At 36.8% G+C, this 13054-nt stretch overlaps 7 protein-coding genes across 7 annotated transcripts; 5 read left to right on the top strand and 2 right to left on the bottom strand.

Annotated features, from left to right (window-relative positions):
- Positions 1-64: 64 nt before the first annotated feature.
- On the top strand, positions 65-2065 carry BUD14 (protein phosphatase regulator BUD14; the record flags this gene model as incomplete). The annotated part of the gene is made up of 1 exon (XM_003956172.1): positions 65-2065. The coding sequence occupies one exon, from the start codon at positions 65-67 to the stop codon at positions 2063-2065; it is 2001 nt and encodes a 666-aa protein (XP_003956221.1).
- Positions 2066-2277: 212 nt separating this feature from the next.
- Positions 2278-5040, top strand: KAP104 (Kap104p; the record flags this gene model as incomplete). Its single annotated transcript, XM_003956171.1, has 1 exon — positions 2278-5040. The coding sequence occupies one exon, from the start codon at positions 2278-2280 to the stop codon at positions 5038-5040; it is 2763 nt and encodes a 920-aa protein (XP_003956220.1).
- A 288-nt stretch (positions 5041-5328) lies between these two features.
- Positions 5329-6273, top strand: KAFR0C00890 (rRNA 2'-O-methyltransferase fibrillarin family protein; the record flags this gene model as incomplete). Its single annotated transcript, XM_003956170.1, has 1 exon — positions 5329-6273. One exon carries the CDS (start codon positions 5329-5331, stop codon positions 6271-6273), a length of 945 nt encoding a protein of 314 aa, XP_003956219.1.
- Positions 6274-6493: 220 nt separating this feature from the next.
- Positions 6494-6958, bottom strand: CPP1 (cysteine-rich palmitoylated domain-containing protein CPP1; the record flags this gene model as incomplete). Its single annotated transcript, XM_003956169.1, has 2 exons — positions 6494-6820; positions 6920-6958. 2 exons carry the CDS (start codon positions 6956-6958, stop codon positions 6494-6496), a joined length of 366 nt encoding a protein of 121 aa, XP_003956218.1.
- Positions 6959-7805: 847 nt separating this feature from the next.
- On the top strand, positions 7806-9644 carry MNN2 (alpha-1,2-mannosyltransferase MNN2; the record flags this gene model as incomplete). Its single annotated transcript, XM_003956168.1, has 1 exon — positions 7806-9644. One exon carries the CDS (start codon positions 7806-7808, stop codon positions 9642-9644), a length of 1839 nt encoding a protein of 612 aa, XP_003956217.1.
- Positions 9645-10489: 845 nt separating this feature from the next.
- On the top strand, positions 10490-11569 carry KAFR0C00860 (uncharacterized protein; the record flags this gene model as incomplete). Its single annotated transcript, XM_003956167.1, has 1 exon — positions 10490-11569. One exon carries the CDS (start codon positions 10490-10492, stop codon positions 11567-11569), a length of 1080 nt encoding a protein of 359 aa, XP_003956216.1.
- Positions 11570-11711: 142 nt separating this feature from the next.
- Positions 11712-12551, bottom strand: KAFR0C00850 (SCO family protein; the record flags this gene model as incomplete). The annotated part of the gene is made up of 1 exon (XM_003956166.1): positions 11712-12551. One exon carries the CDS (start codon positions 12549-12551, stop codon positions 11712-11714), a length of 840 nt encoding a protein of 279 aa, XP_003956215.1.
- Positions 12552-13054: the final 503 nt, after the last annotated feature.

The following is a 13054-nucleotide window of genomic DNA, read 5'->3' as shown; positions in this document are numbered from 1 at the left end:
TTGGGCGTATCTTCGTGTTATAGTTGTTATTTAGTCCAGATAGGTTTTTTTCATTGAGACTAAAATGGACAGTGAGAAGTTGTTTGGACAAACTTCGATTGCTGCAATCAAAAATCCTGCATTATTGAATGATCCTACTTTGATAGAGGATTATTCAGATTTGTTATTGGATCCTAGGGCAGCAAGAAAGAACAGAGATGAAAGTAGTGTCTCTGGAAGCGTAGTTGTAACTAACTCCCTCACACAAGGGCATGATGTTGAGGAAGAGAGTGGGAATGCAGATACAGAGAATGACGTTGCTTCCGCGCAGGATAGTGAAACGTCAAGTGACTACTCCTCAGATAGTGATACAACTGGGCATCTAAATATAACGACTAATACTAACGACATTTTGAATGACGCTGCAAGCGTCGGTACGCACAATAATGAGGAAAATGTGGGGATGGACTATTCTGATTCAGACTTCGAAGATAACTTGGAACAGCGCTTACTAGAGTTGAATAGAAGTACTAGTGCAGGATCTGATGGTACTAGGGATTCTAATGAGAATGAAGAGGGTGCTATGTTGAATGATGAAGATATAGTTCAGGAAAAATCGCTTGATCTCTCGGATGAAGATGATTATTACAAAGAAGATGAAGATGAAGAGTACCAATCATTACCACCTCCAAGAGAACTAGATCCAGATAAGTTATATGCCTTATATGCCTTTAATGGGCCAGACTCATCACACTGTCAACTAGATCAGGATGAAGATTGTATATTGTTGAATGATCAAGACGCATATTGGTGGTTAGTTAAAAGATGTAGGGATGGGAAAATTGGATTTGCCCCAGCCGAAATATTGGAGACATTCCCAGAAAGATTAGCTAGATTAAATTGCTGGAAAAATGAAAATATGTCATCTAATAGTAATGAATCCAATGTTTCTGTTACCGAGGAACTTTCTTTTATCAGTGCCAAAGAAAATATCAAGAAGCGTGAAGGGGAAGATTCAGAAGTACTGAAAAACTACCAAAAGGGTGACAAGTCTGTAAGTTTCAATGATATTGTGAGTTATGCTGACAGATTTATAGAGGAAGGAAATAGTGAAGAGGAATCAATTTCTGATGATGAAAGTAGTGTATCAAATGAAAAATCAAAGCATTATGACGAATTCACAAGCAAGAACTTGCACTTCAATGACGATATCAGCGATGCTTGGAGCGACGTTTCATCTAATAGCGGGAGTCTGCAACCATTGAATATAAAGAAGAGAAGGCAGCCCAAACTGGGTGATATTGATGTGACACTAGATATACAGAACCAGGAAACTCTAGAAATACCTCAGGAAGATAGCCCATCCATAGAAGATGTAGATGAAAGTGATGCTAAAACAGCAACCCCGAAAGGAAAATCAGATGATCCTGTCGATGATATCAATGATGACCATACACTGTACAAGGTTTTTGAGGCGCCAACAGTACCCTTTGCAGGTACATCAAATGGAGCCATGCATAATTCCAATTCGAACTACTCTATTTCTACCATTGGTGAATTCTCTCCCTCTTCTTCTGAAATGACAAATGATTCTCCAAAACTTCAAGGCGGTGATTTTGAAGAACCTCGTACATCCATACCTAATTCGAGAGCGATTCAAGATATTTCTACTTTTGTAAAGGACGATCATTCAGAAACTGAACGTGAAGCAGAAGCCCAAGAAGAACCAAGTGATATTGACGACCAGATTGACGACACCATTATTAACAATCCGGAGGAAGAAATTCCTTCAAAGGAGGGAAGAGATGATGTAAATGATAATAACAACATTTTCATCGCACATAGCGATGATAATTCCGTCCAATCACCTTCTAGCGAGTGTTCGGAAGAGTTCAACATGGAATCACAACACATCGCATCAACTACGAGCATTAACAGTAACAACTCTACAAAGCAACCATTTCTTCTTGCTTCTACAAACCATATTGCTAGTGAACGACATCCAACCATTGAAAATCTATACAATCCTATTTTTGATAGGATGGACGATTTAATGAAAAGACTCGACAGTGTCATGGAAAACTAATATTACATCAACCCTCATATATATATATATATATTATAGTATAACTTTGCATCCAATATGAATCATTAATATGTTAATATGACAACCAACTCTCCGTACTGCGTGATAAAATAAAAAATTTCAGGCAGGCCATCACTAACTAATAGAAAAAATATGGATAACGAGTTTTATGGTATAGTCTTGAGTACAAGTGTCAAGGAGATATAGCAAGTATGTCGACTCAATCATGGTCAGCAGATCCTCAGTCAGTTATGGAGCTGGTGGGATTGCTCAAAAGCTCTATTTCTCCAAACCAAAGCGAAAGAATGACTTCAATGGAGTCACTAAAAACTTTTGAATTACAACCTGAATTTCTAAACTACTTGTGTTATATTCTAATTGAAGGAGAAACTGATCAAAATCTAACATCCAACTTTTCGGCCAATGAGTTAAGTACATACCGTGCAAGTGCTGGTATGCTTTTGAAAAATACGTTGTTAAATCAACAATCTTTATTGAAACACAATATTGAATATGTCAAGAACAATATTGTCCACGGCCTGTACAATTCCACAAATGCCCTTGTGGCAAATGTTACAGGTATTGTTATAACAACGCTTTTCTCCGCCCATTATAGGCAACATAGAAATGATCCAACCGGGTATCAAATGTTACTTCAATTACTGGAATTGGCCTCCAATGGTAATGTTGGCGCTATCAAGGCACTCAGCAAAATCGTGGAAGATAACGGACAATTTTTCCAAGTTGATTGGACTGGGATGAATGGAGAACAAATCAAGCCAATTGAAACTTTAATAGAAAGTTTCTTGAGATTTATCAAAGCCTCCAACGAAAATTCTATCATTAGAAGCGAATCTCTCAAGTGCATGAATTTCATAATAGCATTACAAAATCAATTTTTCGTCGTAAAATTGGATGAATTCCTTGCAATTTTATTTGGTTTGGCCGAAAATGATCATCATGACGATGTACGAATTCAAATATGTGTTTCTTTCACTCAATTGCTTCAAGTAAGACCTGATAAGCTGATTGATTATTTAGATGGTATAGTAAACTTTTGTTTGCATATCATTGGAACGGTAGATGATGAAAAAGTCGCAATTGAAGCTTGTGAATTTTTATTTGAATTCGTTAATAATACACTTGTTCCAAAGCATATTTTACAACCATATGTTCCTCAACTTGTGCCTGTTTTGTTGGCTAAGATGGTGTACGATAATGACACTATTATGGTTCTAGAATCTCATAATGAAGACGATGCTTACCTAGAAGATAAGGACGAAGATATCAAGCCAATGGCGCCACGCATTGTCAAAAGAAAGGATGTTGCAAATGCAGATGCATCCACTGGTGCCAATAATGAAGACGATGAAGATGATGAAGATGAAGATGATGGAGAAATTGATTCAGTATGGACATTAAGAAAATGTTCAGCAGCTACATTAGATTCATTGACTACTGCTTTACCTCGGGATGTAATAGAGATTGCATTTCCATTTTTGAGGGAGCATTTAACCTCAGAAAAATGGTACGTAAGGGAAGCAACTATCTTGGCTTTAGGTGCTATGTCAGAGGGTGGTATGAAATATTTTAACGATCAGTTGCCAGCATTAATTCCTTTCCTCGTTGAACAAATAAAGGATCCTTGGGCACCTATTAGAAAGATAGTTTGTTGGACATTATCAAGATTTTCACCTTGGGTGTTGAAAGATCATACCGAATTTATGATTCCTGTCCTGGAACCAGTTGTGAACACATTAGTCGATAAGAAGAAGGACGTTCAGGAGGCAGCAATAAGTAGTACTGCAGTTTTTATTGAAAACTGTGATCCTGAGTTAATCGAAACACTTTTATACAACGACCTATTAGCAAGTTTCGACAAATGTTTCCAATTGTACAAGAAAAAAAATTTAATTATTCTATATGACGCAGTTGGTAGGTTTGCAGAGAAAGTTTTGTTGGACGACAACGGTATGCAAGTTATATTGCCTCATTTAATTAATAAATGGACGTCGTTACCTGATAATGATAAAGAGTTATGGCCCTTATTGGAATGTTTATCATGTGTGGCATCTTCTTTAGGAGAAAAATTTCTACCTATGGCACCAGATGTCTTTAGTAGAGCCTATAGGATATTATGTCACTGCGTTGAATTGGAAAGAAAAGCACACCAAGACCCAACTATTATGGTCCCAGAAAAGGACTTTACTATTACTTCAATTGATTTGATTGATGGTTTAGTTCAAGGTCTTGAAGCACAATCACAGGCTCTCCTGTTCCCAAATAACGATAATTCCATTTTAAGGATAATGCTTGAGTGTTTACAGGACCCTGTACATGAAGTGAGACAAAGTACCTTTGCATTACTGGGTGATATTGTTACATTTCACAGTCCACAGGTACTAAGTGGATACTTGCAACAATTCCTCAAATTTATCGGAACTGAAATAATACACAATGATGATCCAGACGGCGTTTCATCGATGATAAATGCAATTTGGTGCCTAGGTTTAATCAGTGAAAGAATTGATCTAAGCGAATATGTCATCGATATGTCACGAATCCTACTGGACCTTTTCACTACGACATTACAAGATGTAGACATTTCTGTCATGGAAAATATTGCCATTACAATCGGCCGTATGAGCATAACACATCCTGAGGTTTTCACATCAGGGCAATTTGCAGCAGATAATGTATGGTCTAGGTGGTGTGATTCTGTAGCCAATGTAGAGTCTCTGGAAGAAAAGAGTAGTGCATATATGGGATTCCTCAAGATACTGAATTTAATGGGAGAACAAGCTCAGATCAGCAGTAATACCATGGTTAAGATAATTGACGGATTATCCAACAATGTAGAAGCGCAAGCTTTTGCTGAAGAAGTTCTTGACTTTCTCATGAAGCATTCCGCACAAATACAGTCTTTGAATCTGTCACAAACACAAATAGCATTCTTACAGCAATTTAGTAACTAAAATATATAGATATAGATACCAATTGATCGGTCCATTTACAGATTGTCACGAAATAATATTTCAACTGAAACCTGTAAAGTATTCGTTACAAATGATGGAAAATTTTTCAAAATTTTTTTTTTTGCTTTCTTTGTTGTGTAGTTCGAATGGGCATCTCATCGAAAATTTTAAGCAAGCTGTGAAAAATTATAGACTATAATGAGAGATCTCAATAGTTAAAGGTAGAGTACATTTGTGGGTAATTGATTACAGCACATATAATAAAAGTATATTAAAATAGCAGATAAAATGTCATTCAGACCAGGAAGTAGAGGTGGTAACCGTGGTGGTGCTAGAGGTGGCTCAAGAGGTGGTTCCAGAGGTGGTTTCAGAGGTGGTTCCCGTGGTGGTGCTAGAGGTGGCTCAAGAGGTGGTGCCCGTGGTGGCTTAAGAGGTGGTCCAAGAGGTGGTTCCAGAGGTGGTCCAAGAGGTGGTGCGCGCGGTGGTGCCAGAGGTGGGGCCAAAGTGGTTATTGAGCCACACAAGCATGCTGGTGTTTTCATTGCTAGAGGTAAAGAAGATCTTTTAGTTACTAAGAACATGGCACCAGGTGAATCTGTTTATGGTGAAAAGAGAATTTCTGTCGAAGAACCATCAAAGGAAGACGGTGTTCCACCAACTAAAGTTGAATACCGTGTTTGGAATCCATTCAGATCTAAGTTAGCTGCCGGTATTATGGGTGGTTTAGATGAATTATTCATTGCTCCAGGTAAGAAAGTTTTGTATTTAGGTGCTGCTTCTGGTACTTCCGTCTCCCACGTTTCTGATGTTGTTGGTCCAGAAGGTGTGGTCTACGCTGTTGAGTTCTCTCACAGACCAGGTAGAGAATTAATCTCTATGGCCAAGAAGAGACCAAATGTTATTCCAATCATTGAAGATGCTAGACATCCACAAAAATACAGAATGTTATTAGGTATGGTTGATTGTGTCTTTGCAGATGTTGCTCAACCAGATCAAGCCCGTATCATTGCATTAAATTCTCATATGTTCTTAAAGGATCAAGGTGGTGTCGTTATATCCATCAAGGCCAACTGTATCGATTCTACTGTTGATGCTGAAACTGTTTTCGCAAGAGAAGTTCAAAAATTACGTGAAGAACGTATCAAACCATTAGAACAATTGACTTTAGAACCATACGAAAGAGATCATTGTATTGTTATTGGTAGATACATGAGAAGTGGGTTGAAAAAATGATTTGATAAAATGACATATTTCAATATAGTTATTTTTATATAAAATGGATCCTGTAACATAGAAATAAAAGAAAATGGTAAAACAAAAAAATCTTTAAGTGTTTTAAAAAAGTTCATTTCTTCTTATACAGAATAGTAATAATTATTAGTACATATTTCAAGTCAGACGGTTTTTGAGTTTAGTTTAGATAATGGGAAGCCTGGATAAGATAAAATTGCAATTAGAATAGCATATCTAAAGTACAACAAATACACATGGCAGCCAAACATGCGGTCAAACAGTCTTCATTTCCCCTTTGAGGAGGTTGTTGTTGTACGTATATAGGTTGTTGTTGTTGGCCATATCCTTGTTGGCCGTAGCCCTGCTGTTGTTGACCATAAGGTTGTTGATAATATTGTTGTTGACCTTGTGGAGCACCCTGTTGATAATATTGCTGTTGCTGTTGTCCCGAAGGTTGTTGGTAGTATTGTGGTTGTTGCTGTTGTTGATAGTAGCCTTTACTACTTTGGCCCTGTTGTTGAGGAGGAGGAGCACTAGGACGATTGTACTATTGGGGGAAAAAGATTGCATACATGTTAGTATTTATCACAGACGTTGATATCCCATTCTGTTAAGGGACAAAATAACTAAATAAACGAAAACATACTTGTGTTTTAGTATCACCGTAATATTCTCTTGCAGACATCTCTCCAGTGTAATAAGCTATTGGATGACAGAAATTGTTTTTTTTTTACTAAACAATGTTAGTTCTGTTTAATACCAATTTCTTCCTATTAATAGTGATATAGTCCATAATCATCCTTATAACGATGATCACAATAAAAAAGAATAATTTGTGCTTTCAACTTTTTTTTTTTTGGTCGAGAAATTTAGGGTTTGGATTTAGCCCTATCTTTTTTGGGATTTTAACCCTGGAGGTTGTATCCAGCCCTAGTTTACCCGGTTATTTTACATTATACACCCAACAACCCTAGTTAGGGTTCTTTTGGCTTGGATGATATAACAAAATCAGATCAATGGGAAACCTGGGAAAACCGTCCCCAAAGATTGCTACAAAACAGATGGGGATTCATCACATGCAAAGTCCATCCTCCCGACTCCCACACTTCCTCTCTTCTATCAGTTGTCAATTGGTGTAATAACTGGGTTTTTGCCACGTGTTGCAGCCGGGTAGCAGCCAAAAACTTGACGGGTAACCCTTCAGCTTGTTACCCCGCTTCACCAACCTCTCTTGTTTTTTTTTGTTTTTTTTTCTTTGGCGCGGGCGCTTATATTCTTTTGAGGTTGGCAGTTTCTGAAAGTCCCCCATTGATTAAATTATAGTACGAGGAATCTTAAAAAGACCAGCGGTATCAGTTGAAGTACCAAGCATACAGAGTAGGGTGTTTTCTGTCACATACAAGAGCCTGTATTTTAACGAAGCACTAATCTACGGAGTCGTCTCTATAGTACTGTCAGATTCGAAAGAAGAACCTTTTGCGTGTGCGAGGCTGTTTAAAATAACATTAATATCATAACCAAATTTATACCATATGGCTGTGGTAAATAAACGCTTTTCAAAGTTATTTATACTACTTGTTTCGATAGGATTCTTCTTCCTATTAACTAATAGACTTTACATTAATAATGATTCTGTGTCTGTGAAAGATTATAAAGAGTATCTTCAAAGTTACATCAACAATAATGCCGGAGATAGTACGGATGCACAAGGCACTAAAGGAGGAGATGAATCAGTACCTGCGGCATCTAAGGGTAAGAATCCTGTTCTTATGAGTACCGTTGAAAGTAATACCAAAAATAGATTGAGAGAGTTCTATAATGAGGTTTTCCAATATTTTATTAATTATTCTCCAAGTGGGAAATCAGCACGTCATTATCAAGATGCTTGTCAGTTGAGTGAAAAGATGGGTAATAGACCGCATGAATATGCAAGTTGGTATAAATTATCTTATACCGAACTGAATAAATGTCTTTCAATTTCAAAATCTGATGTATTAAATTTGAAAACTTCACATAAAGAGTTCGTGGAAAATTTAGGTAAGCTAGTACTACCAAAGAACTCATACAAAGGTAATGGTATTGTCACAGTAGGTGGAGGTAAATTTTCATTAATGTCATTACTTGTAATAAGAACTTTAAGGAATTTAGGTACAACATTACCCGTCGAAGTTTTCATCCCACCGCAGGAAGAGAAAGGTGAAATGGAATTCTGTAACAAGATCCTCCCACAATATCATGCTAAATGTATTTATATTAGTGACATTTTACCGCAACAAATGATTGATAATTTCGAATTTGCGGGTTATCAATTTAAGTCTCTCGCTATTATTGCATCAAGTTTTGAAAATTTGTTATTATTAGATGCAGATAATTTCCCGATCAAACCGTTAGATCACATTTTTGAAGAAGAGCCATACGTTTCTACTGGGTTAGTCCTATGGCCCGATTTCTGGAGACGTACTACTCAACCGTTATATTATGAAATTGCTGACGTTTCAGTAGATTTCAAAACTAGGGTACGTAACTCAATCGATGACATTACACCTCCTCCTGTGTACACTAAAGATATGAATGATCTTTCGAATATTCCATTGCATGACCTGAAAGGTACCATTCCTGATGTTTCTACAGAATCAGGTCAATTGATGATTAGTAAATCAAAACATTTGCCAACAGTTCTATTAGCATTATACTATAATGTAAATGGACCAAGTTGGTACTATCCAATCTTTTCACAAAAGGCATCAGGAGAAGGCGATAAAGAGACGTTTTTAGCAGCAGCTAATTTCTACGATTTACCTTACTATCAAATTAGAACAGAAGTTGGTGTTGATGGATACCATCAACCAGAAAATAAAGGTTTCCGTGGTGTAGCTATGTTACAGCATGATTTCGCGCAAGATTATAAAAGGTACGTGAAGGCTAAAGAAGAAGTTAGACTCAAATATGGTAAAGATAGATATTCTAGTAAAATAAAGTATGATCCAAATTATGATGTTGATTCATTTTACAGGACATATTTTGACAGTGGCTCTGAACCTGGTCAAGGTGGAGCACAAGAAGTTGATGTAATGTTTATTCATTCAAACTTACCTAAATTTGAACCATTAACTTCATGGAAAACTTCAGATTTAATAATCGATGGGAAACACATAAGATCTTTTACGAATTTGAAAAGATTAAAGAATTACGACATTGAACTAGAAAATTTCAAGATATATCATGAGGTTCTATGTGAACAAGGACTTCATTTCAAATACTTGGATGATGCATTAGGAAATAATAAAAATGACAAGTCCAGTATGTGTAAATACATCAGTGATAGATTGGACTTCTTGCAATCCACACATGAGGCAGCAATTTCCAATTAGCAAAAAAAAAAAAGATGATCTGTCAGGGCATTCCGGAGTATGAGGGCATAACAACCGATATAATACAATATAATATCTATAAGAGCAATAATTAATTCCTCATAATAAGATGAGGAAGAAATACCTCGTTGTATGAGTATCTACCAGTGACATTTCCCAAAAATAGATTACTCTTACCCCGCCGATAGATAGAATCACGAGTTGTTTGTTCTTGCGGCCACAAAATAAGAAAATTACATTACCCGGTGCTCGTCTTATCTCATCTTCGATAGGCACGGCAGAAGAACAACGCTCGTAGAAAAACGCGAAAAAGAAGAAAAGGAATCTACTATTCTGCGAGAAGAGTCCTCTCGCGCGTAAAATGGGCCATGCGTCCTGCGGGTTTCCTCATGAAGGCGAACCTTCTCCCGACTGCCCTCGAGGAAATCAGGACAGAGCCTAGTTCCGCCTCGGAGCCCTCTGCGGAATTTCCCTCTGTCACCAACTTGTCTTTTTTTTTTGATTTCTCTTTTCAAGTTTTCTTTTTTTTTTCTCGACTCGTGCCTTTCACCTCACCCTGAGCTTGCCTGCAAAAGAGGCTTCAAGTCGAGCAAGCGACTTTGCCAGCCTCGAGAAAACTGTCGAACAATTTTGGTGCTCGACGCCGTTATTTGTTGTCTGTTCTCCAGAAAAATAACGCCATTAGACAGTTCTTTTTTCTGAACCAAAAAAATTGATATAGTTAATCCTATCTTGTGTCTTCTGATATTGTTTATATAAGTCTTGGCATTAGTGTCCTTATAAAATCAACTTGATTTGATTAAAAGAGTTTGCCACTAAGCTACAAAGAGAAAACCAATAGTACAATGTCTACCAAAGTGCTCTGGTTAACCACTGTGGGCAGTTATCTCGTGCAAACAAGATCACTTTCGGCTATACTAGCCAAGACTGCCAGTTTAGATGCTACTAACAGCACTGTCAATACTCATAAGGAACCAAACATCACGGTACATGTAACCATGATATATTTTGCATCCTGGTTCCTGTTACTTCCATTATCAAAATTTTGGACTAGTAATGAAAACGATGAGTCTTTCAACCTCTCCCCTCCATTGCATACAACCATTAGCATTAAAGAAAAATTATACCATATTATAAAATTAACTATTCTCTCTGTGTGTATTGTGATCTCTATCCTAACATACGCTATGGGTCTCTCCTTAACACCTTCTTTCGACGTTTGTTTAATTCAAAATACTGCAATGTTCGAAATTATTACATTACTGTATGGTGTTTGTAACATTACTAAAAAACAAAACAGTCTATTCAGAAATTTTATTGTTATGATGATAGCTCTAATCAGTATATTGATCATATCGTACACAAAGGCAACATGTGACTTGTTAGCAGGTAAATTATACATCAATAAGACGACAGGTGAATTGAATGATCCTTATCTGTTCGATAGGCTACAAGCTGCTTTGATTTGTGGTCTAGGTTCCTTAGCTATTGGACCATTTGCGGTACTTGCCAATAAATGGCTGTTTCAAAATGGCGATAATAGCAGCAAGCTGGTAAATTCGAAGAGAGATCTCTCTATTATCTCAGGAACAAGTTTCATAATGTTGGCAATGCTATTACCAACTAATGAACCAGATTTTAGTTTTTTCAATCATTTAACGGAAAAGAAGTTATGGACATCTCTCTTAGTTGCTATCTTTTGTGGTATTTTACCAAATATTATCTCCATTATCAAACTAAATAACAAAGCACCTCCAGAATTCATTACAACTTGTAATCTGGGTTCTATCTTCTTTATGGGAATAGTAGATTGGATTTGTGAACCAGAGCAAACTATGATTGTTAGGTGGGAAGTCATCGGCTACATCATGTTGACTTTAAGTTCTCTAATATTATTCATCAGTTTACATGATGGGAGGAAATAGATAAATGGGATGAAATGAAAAGTTATTATTTCTCTTGCTGTGTACTATTGTTGTTTCTGATGTCATTGGGTTCTTTGGTTTTGTTCATATATTATGTATTTATCTTTTTTTATATATGTATTTACTTGTCATTATTCATTCATTAAAACCATTTTTTATTATCGTTATTGTCAGCCTCCTTATATTGTCTTATTTGATCTTTGATTCTAATTACACCACTATTCTCATCATGATTTCTTCCCAAAGCCTCCATAAATTGCCCCTGTGGATCCATTAAATAAAAGAAAATAGAATGGTCAACCAAATAGTCTTGATCAGGCCTCACATTCTGTGGTGTGGAAAAATATACTCTATACTGTTTACAAATATTTTTGATGTCATCGTATTCTCCTGTAACGCCAATTATGCCGTCATGAAAATCGCTCAAGTATTCCTTCAACACCTCAGGTTTATCTCTTGCTGGATCACAGGTGATGAAAACGGGTTGAACCTCAATGTTGTCTTTCTTAAGTTTATCCAGCCAAACTCCGAGTAAATCTAGCTCATCGGGGCAAATATCAGGGCAATGAGAGAATCCAAAATATATGAGAGAGAATTTACCTAAAAGATTTTGTTCACTGAATGGATTCCCATTGTGATCTATTAGAGTAAACCTGCCACCGCCAATCTGAGGTTTACCATAACCTTTTTTGGACTCTTGTTCACGCTTCAAATCCATTTTATGTTTCTCATTTTGAAAGATATAATATCCAATTCCACCAACTAGTACACATAGTATAATGGCCTTACCAGATGAAAATTCGAGATTTGCGCTTCTAAGATTATTGTCGTCATTTCCACCAATTGGTTTCCTACTTAGAGGTTTGGTACTCTTTCTCGCTGGGCTACTTGTGAACAATCTCTGGCTTTGAACCAAGGAAAGCTTCATAATCTCCTGATCTATCATTCTAGGTCTCACAAATGAAGATCTCACGTTTATCATTAACATAGATTTGGCAAACTTCTGCATCTTTACTCTAGAGTTAAATAATCACCTCAACGGTCAAGGCCTTCCAGCGGTGCTTACAGGGAGTATCAGAGCATCCCAGACTTTTCTTGACCTTTCGAGATCAACCGTTTCGGAGTTCCCGTAAATAGACGAAAAAAATTTATATATGTTAATAATGTGCGCCGGTTGACACATTAAAATAAGACCATATCAAGCCAATATAATGGTACTTACGAGACGTATATTGTATTACGACGGCTCCACCTGCTTTCTGCTGTCTTTTTGGCACCTCTAAAAATGTTGGCCTGGTTCTTGTTTTGATGAACTCTGTTCGACACATGCGACTGTCCAAAGACAGTTTTTAGCTCATGCTATGATACTTTAGGGTTTGTGTCTCTAGATTATGCAATTTTATGTATGACCAAGCATAAAAGGGAAGTACCTATAATCCGATTTAATGCGGATATACTTGATTCTATTGCAGCTTGTTTGTTACA

This window comes from Kazachstania africana, chromosome 3, assembly GCF_000304475.1.
Source record: "Kazachstania africana CBS 2517 chromosome 3, complete genome".
Taxonomy (NCBI): domain Eukaryota; kingdom Fungi; phylum Ascomycota; class Saccharomycetes; order Saccharomycetales; family Saccharomycetaceae; genus Kazachstania; species Kazachstania africana.
The sequence above is the reverse complement of the archived record's forward strand: the minus strand, read 5'-3'. Positions and strand labels throughout refer to the sequence as shown.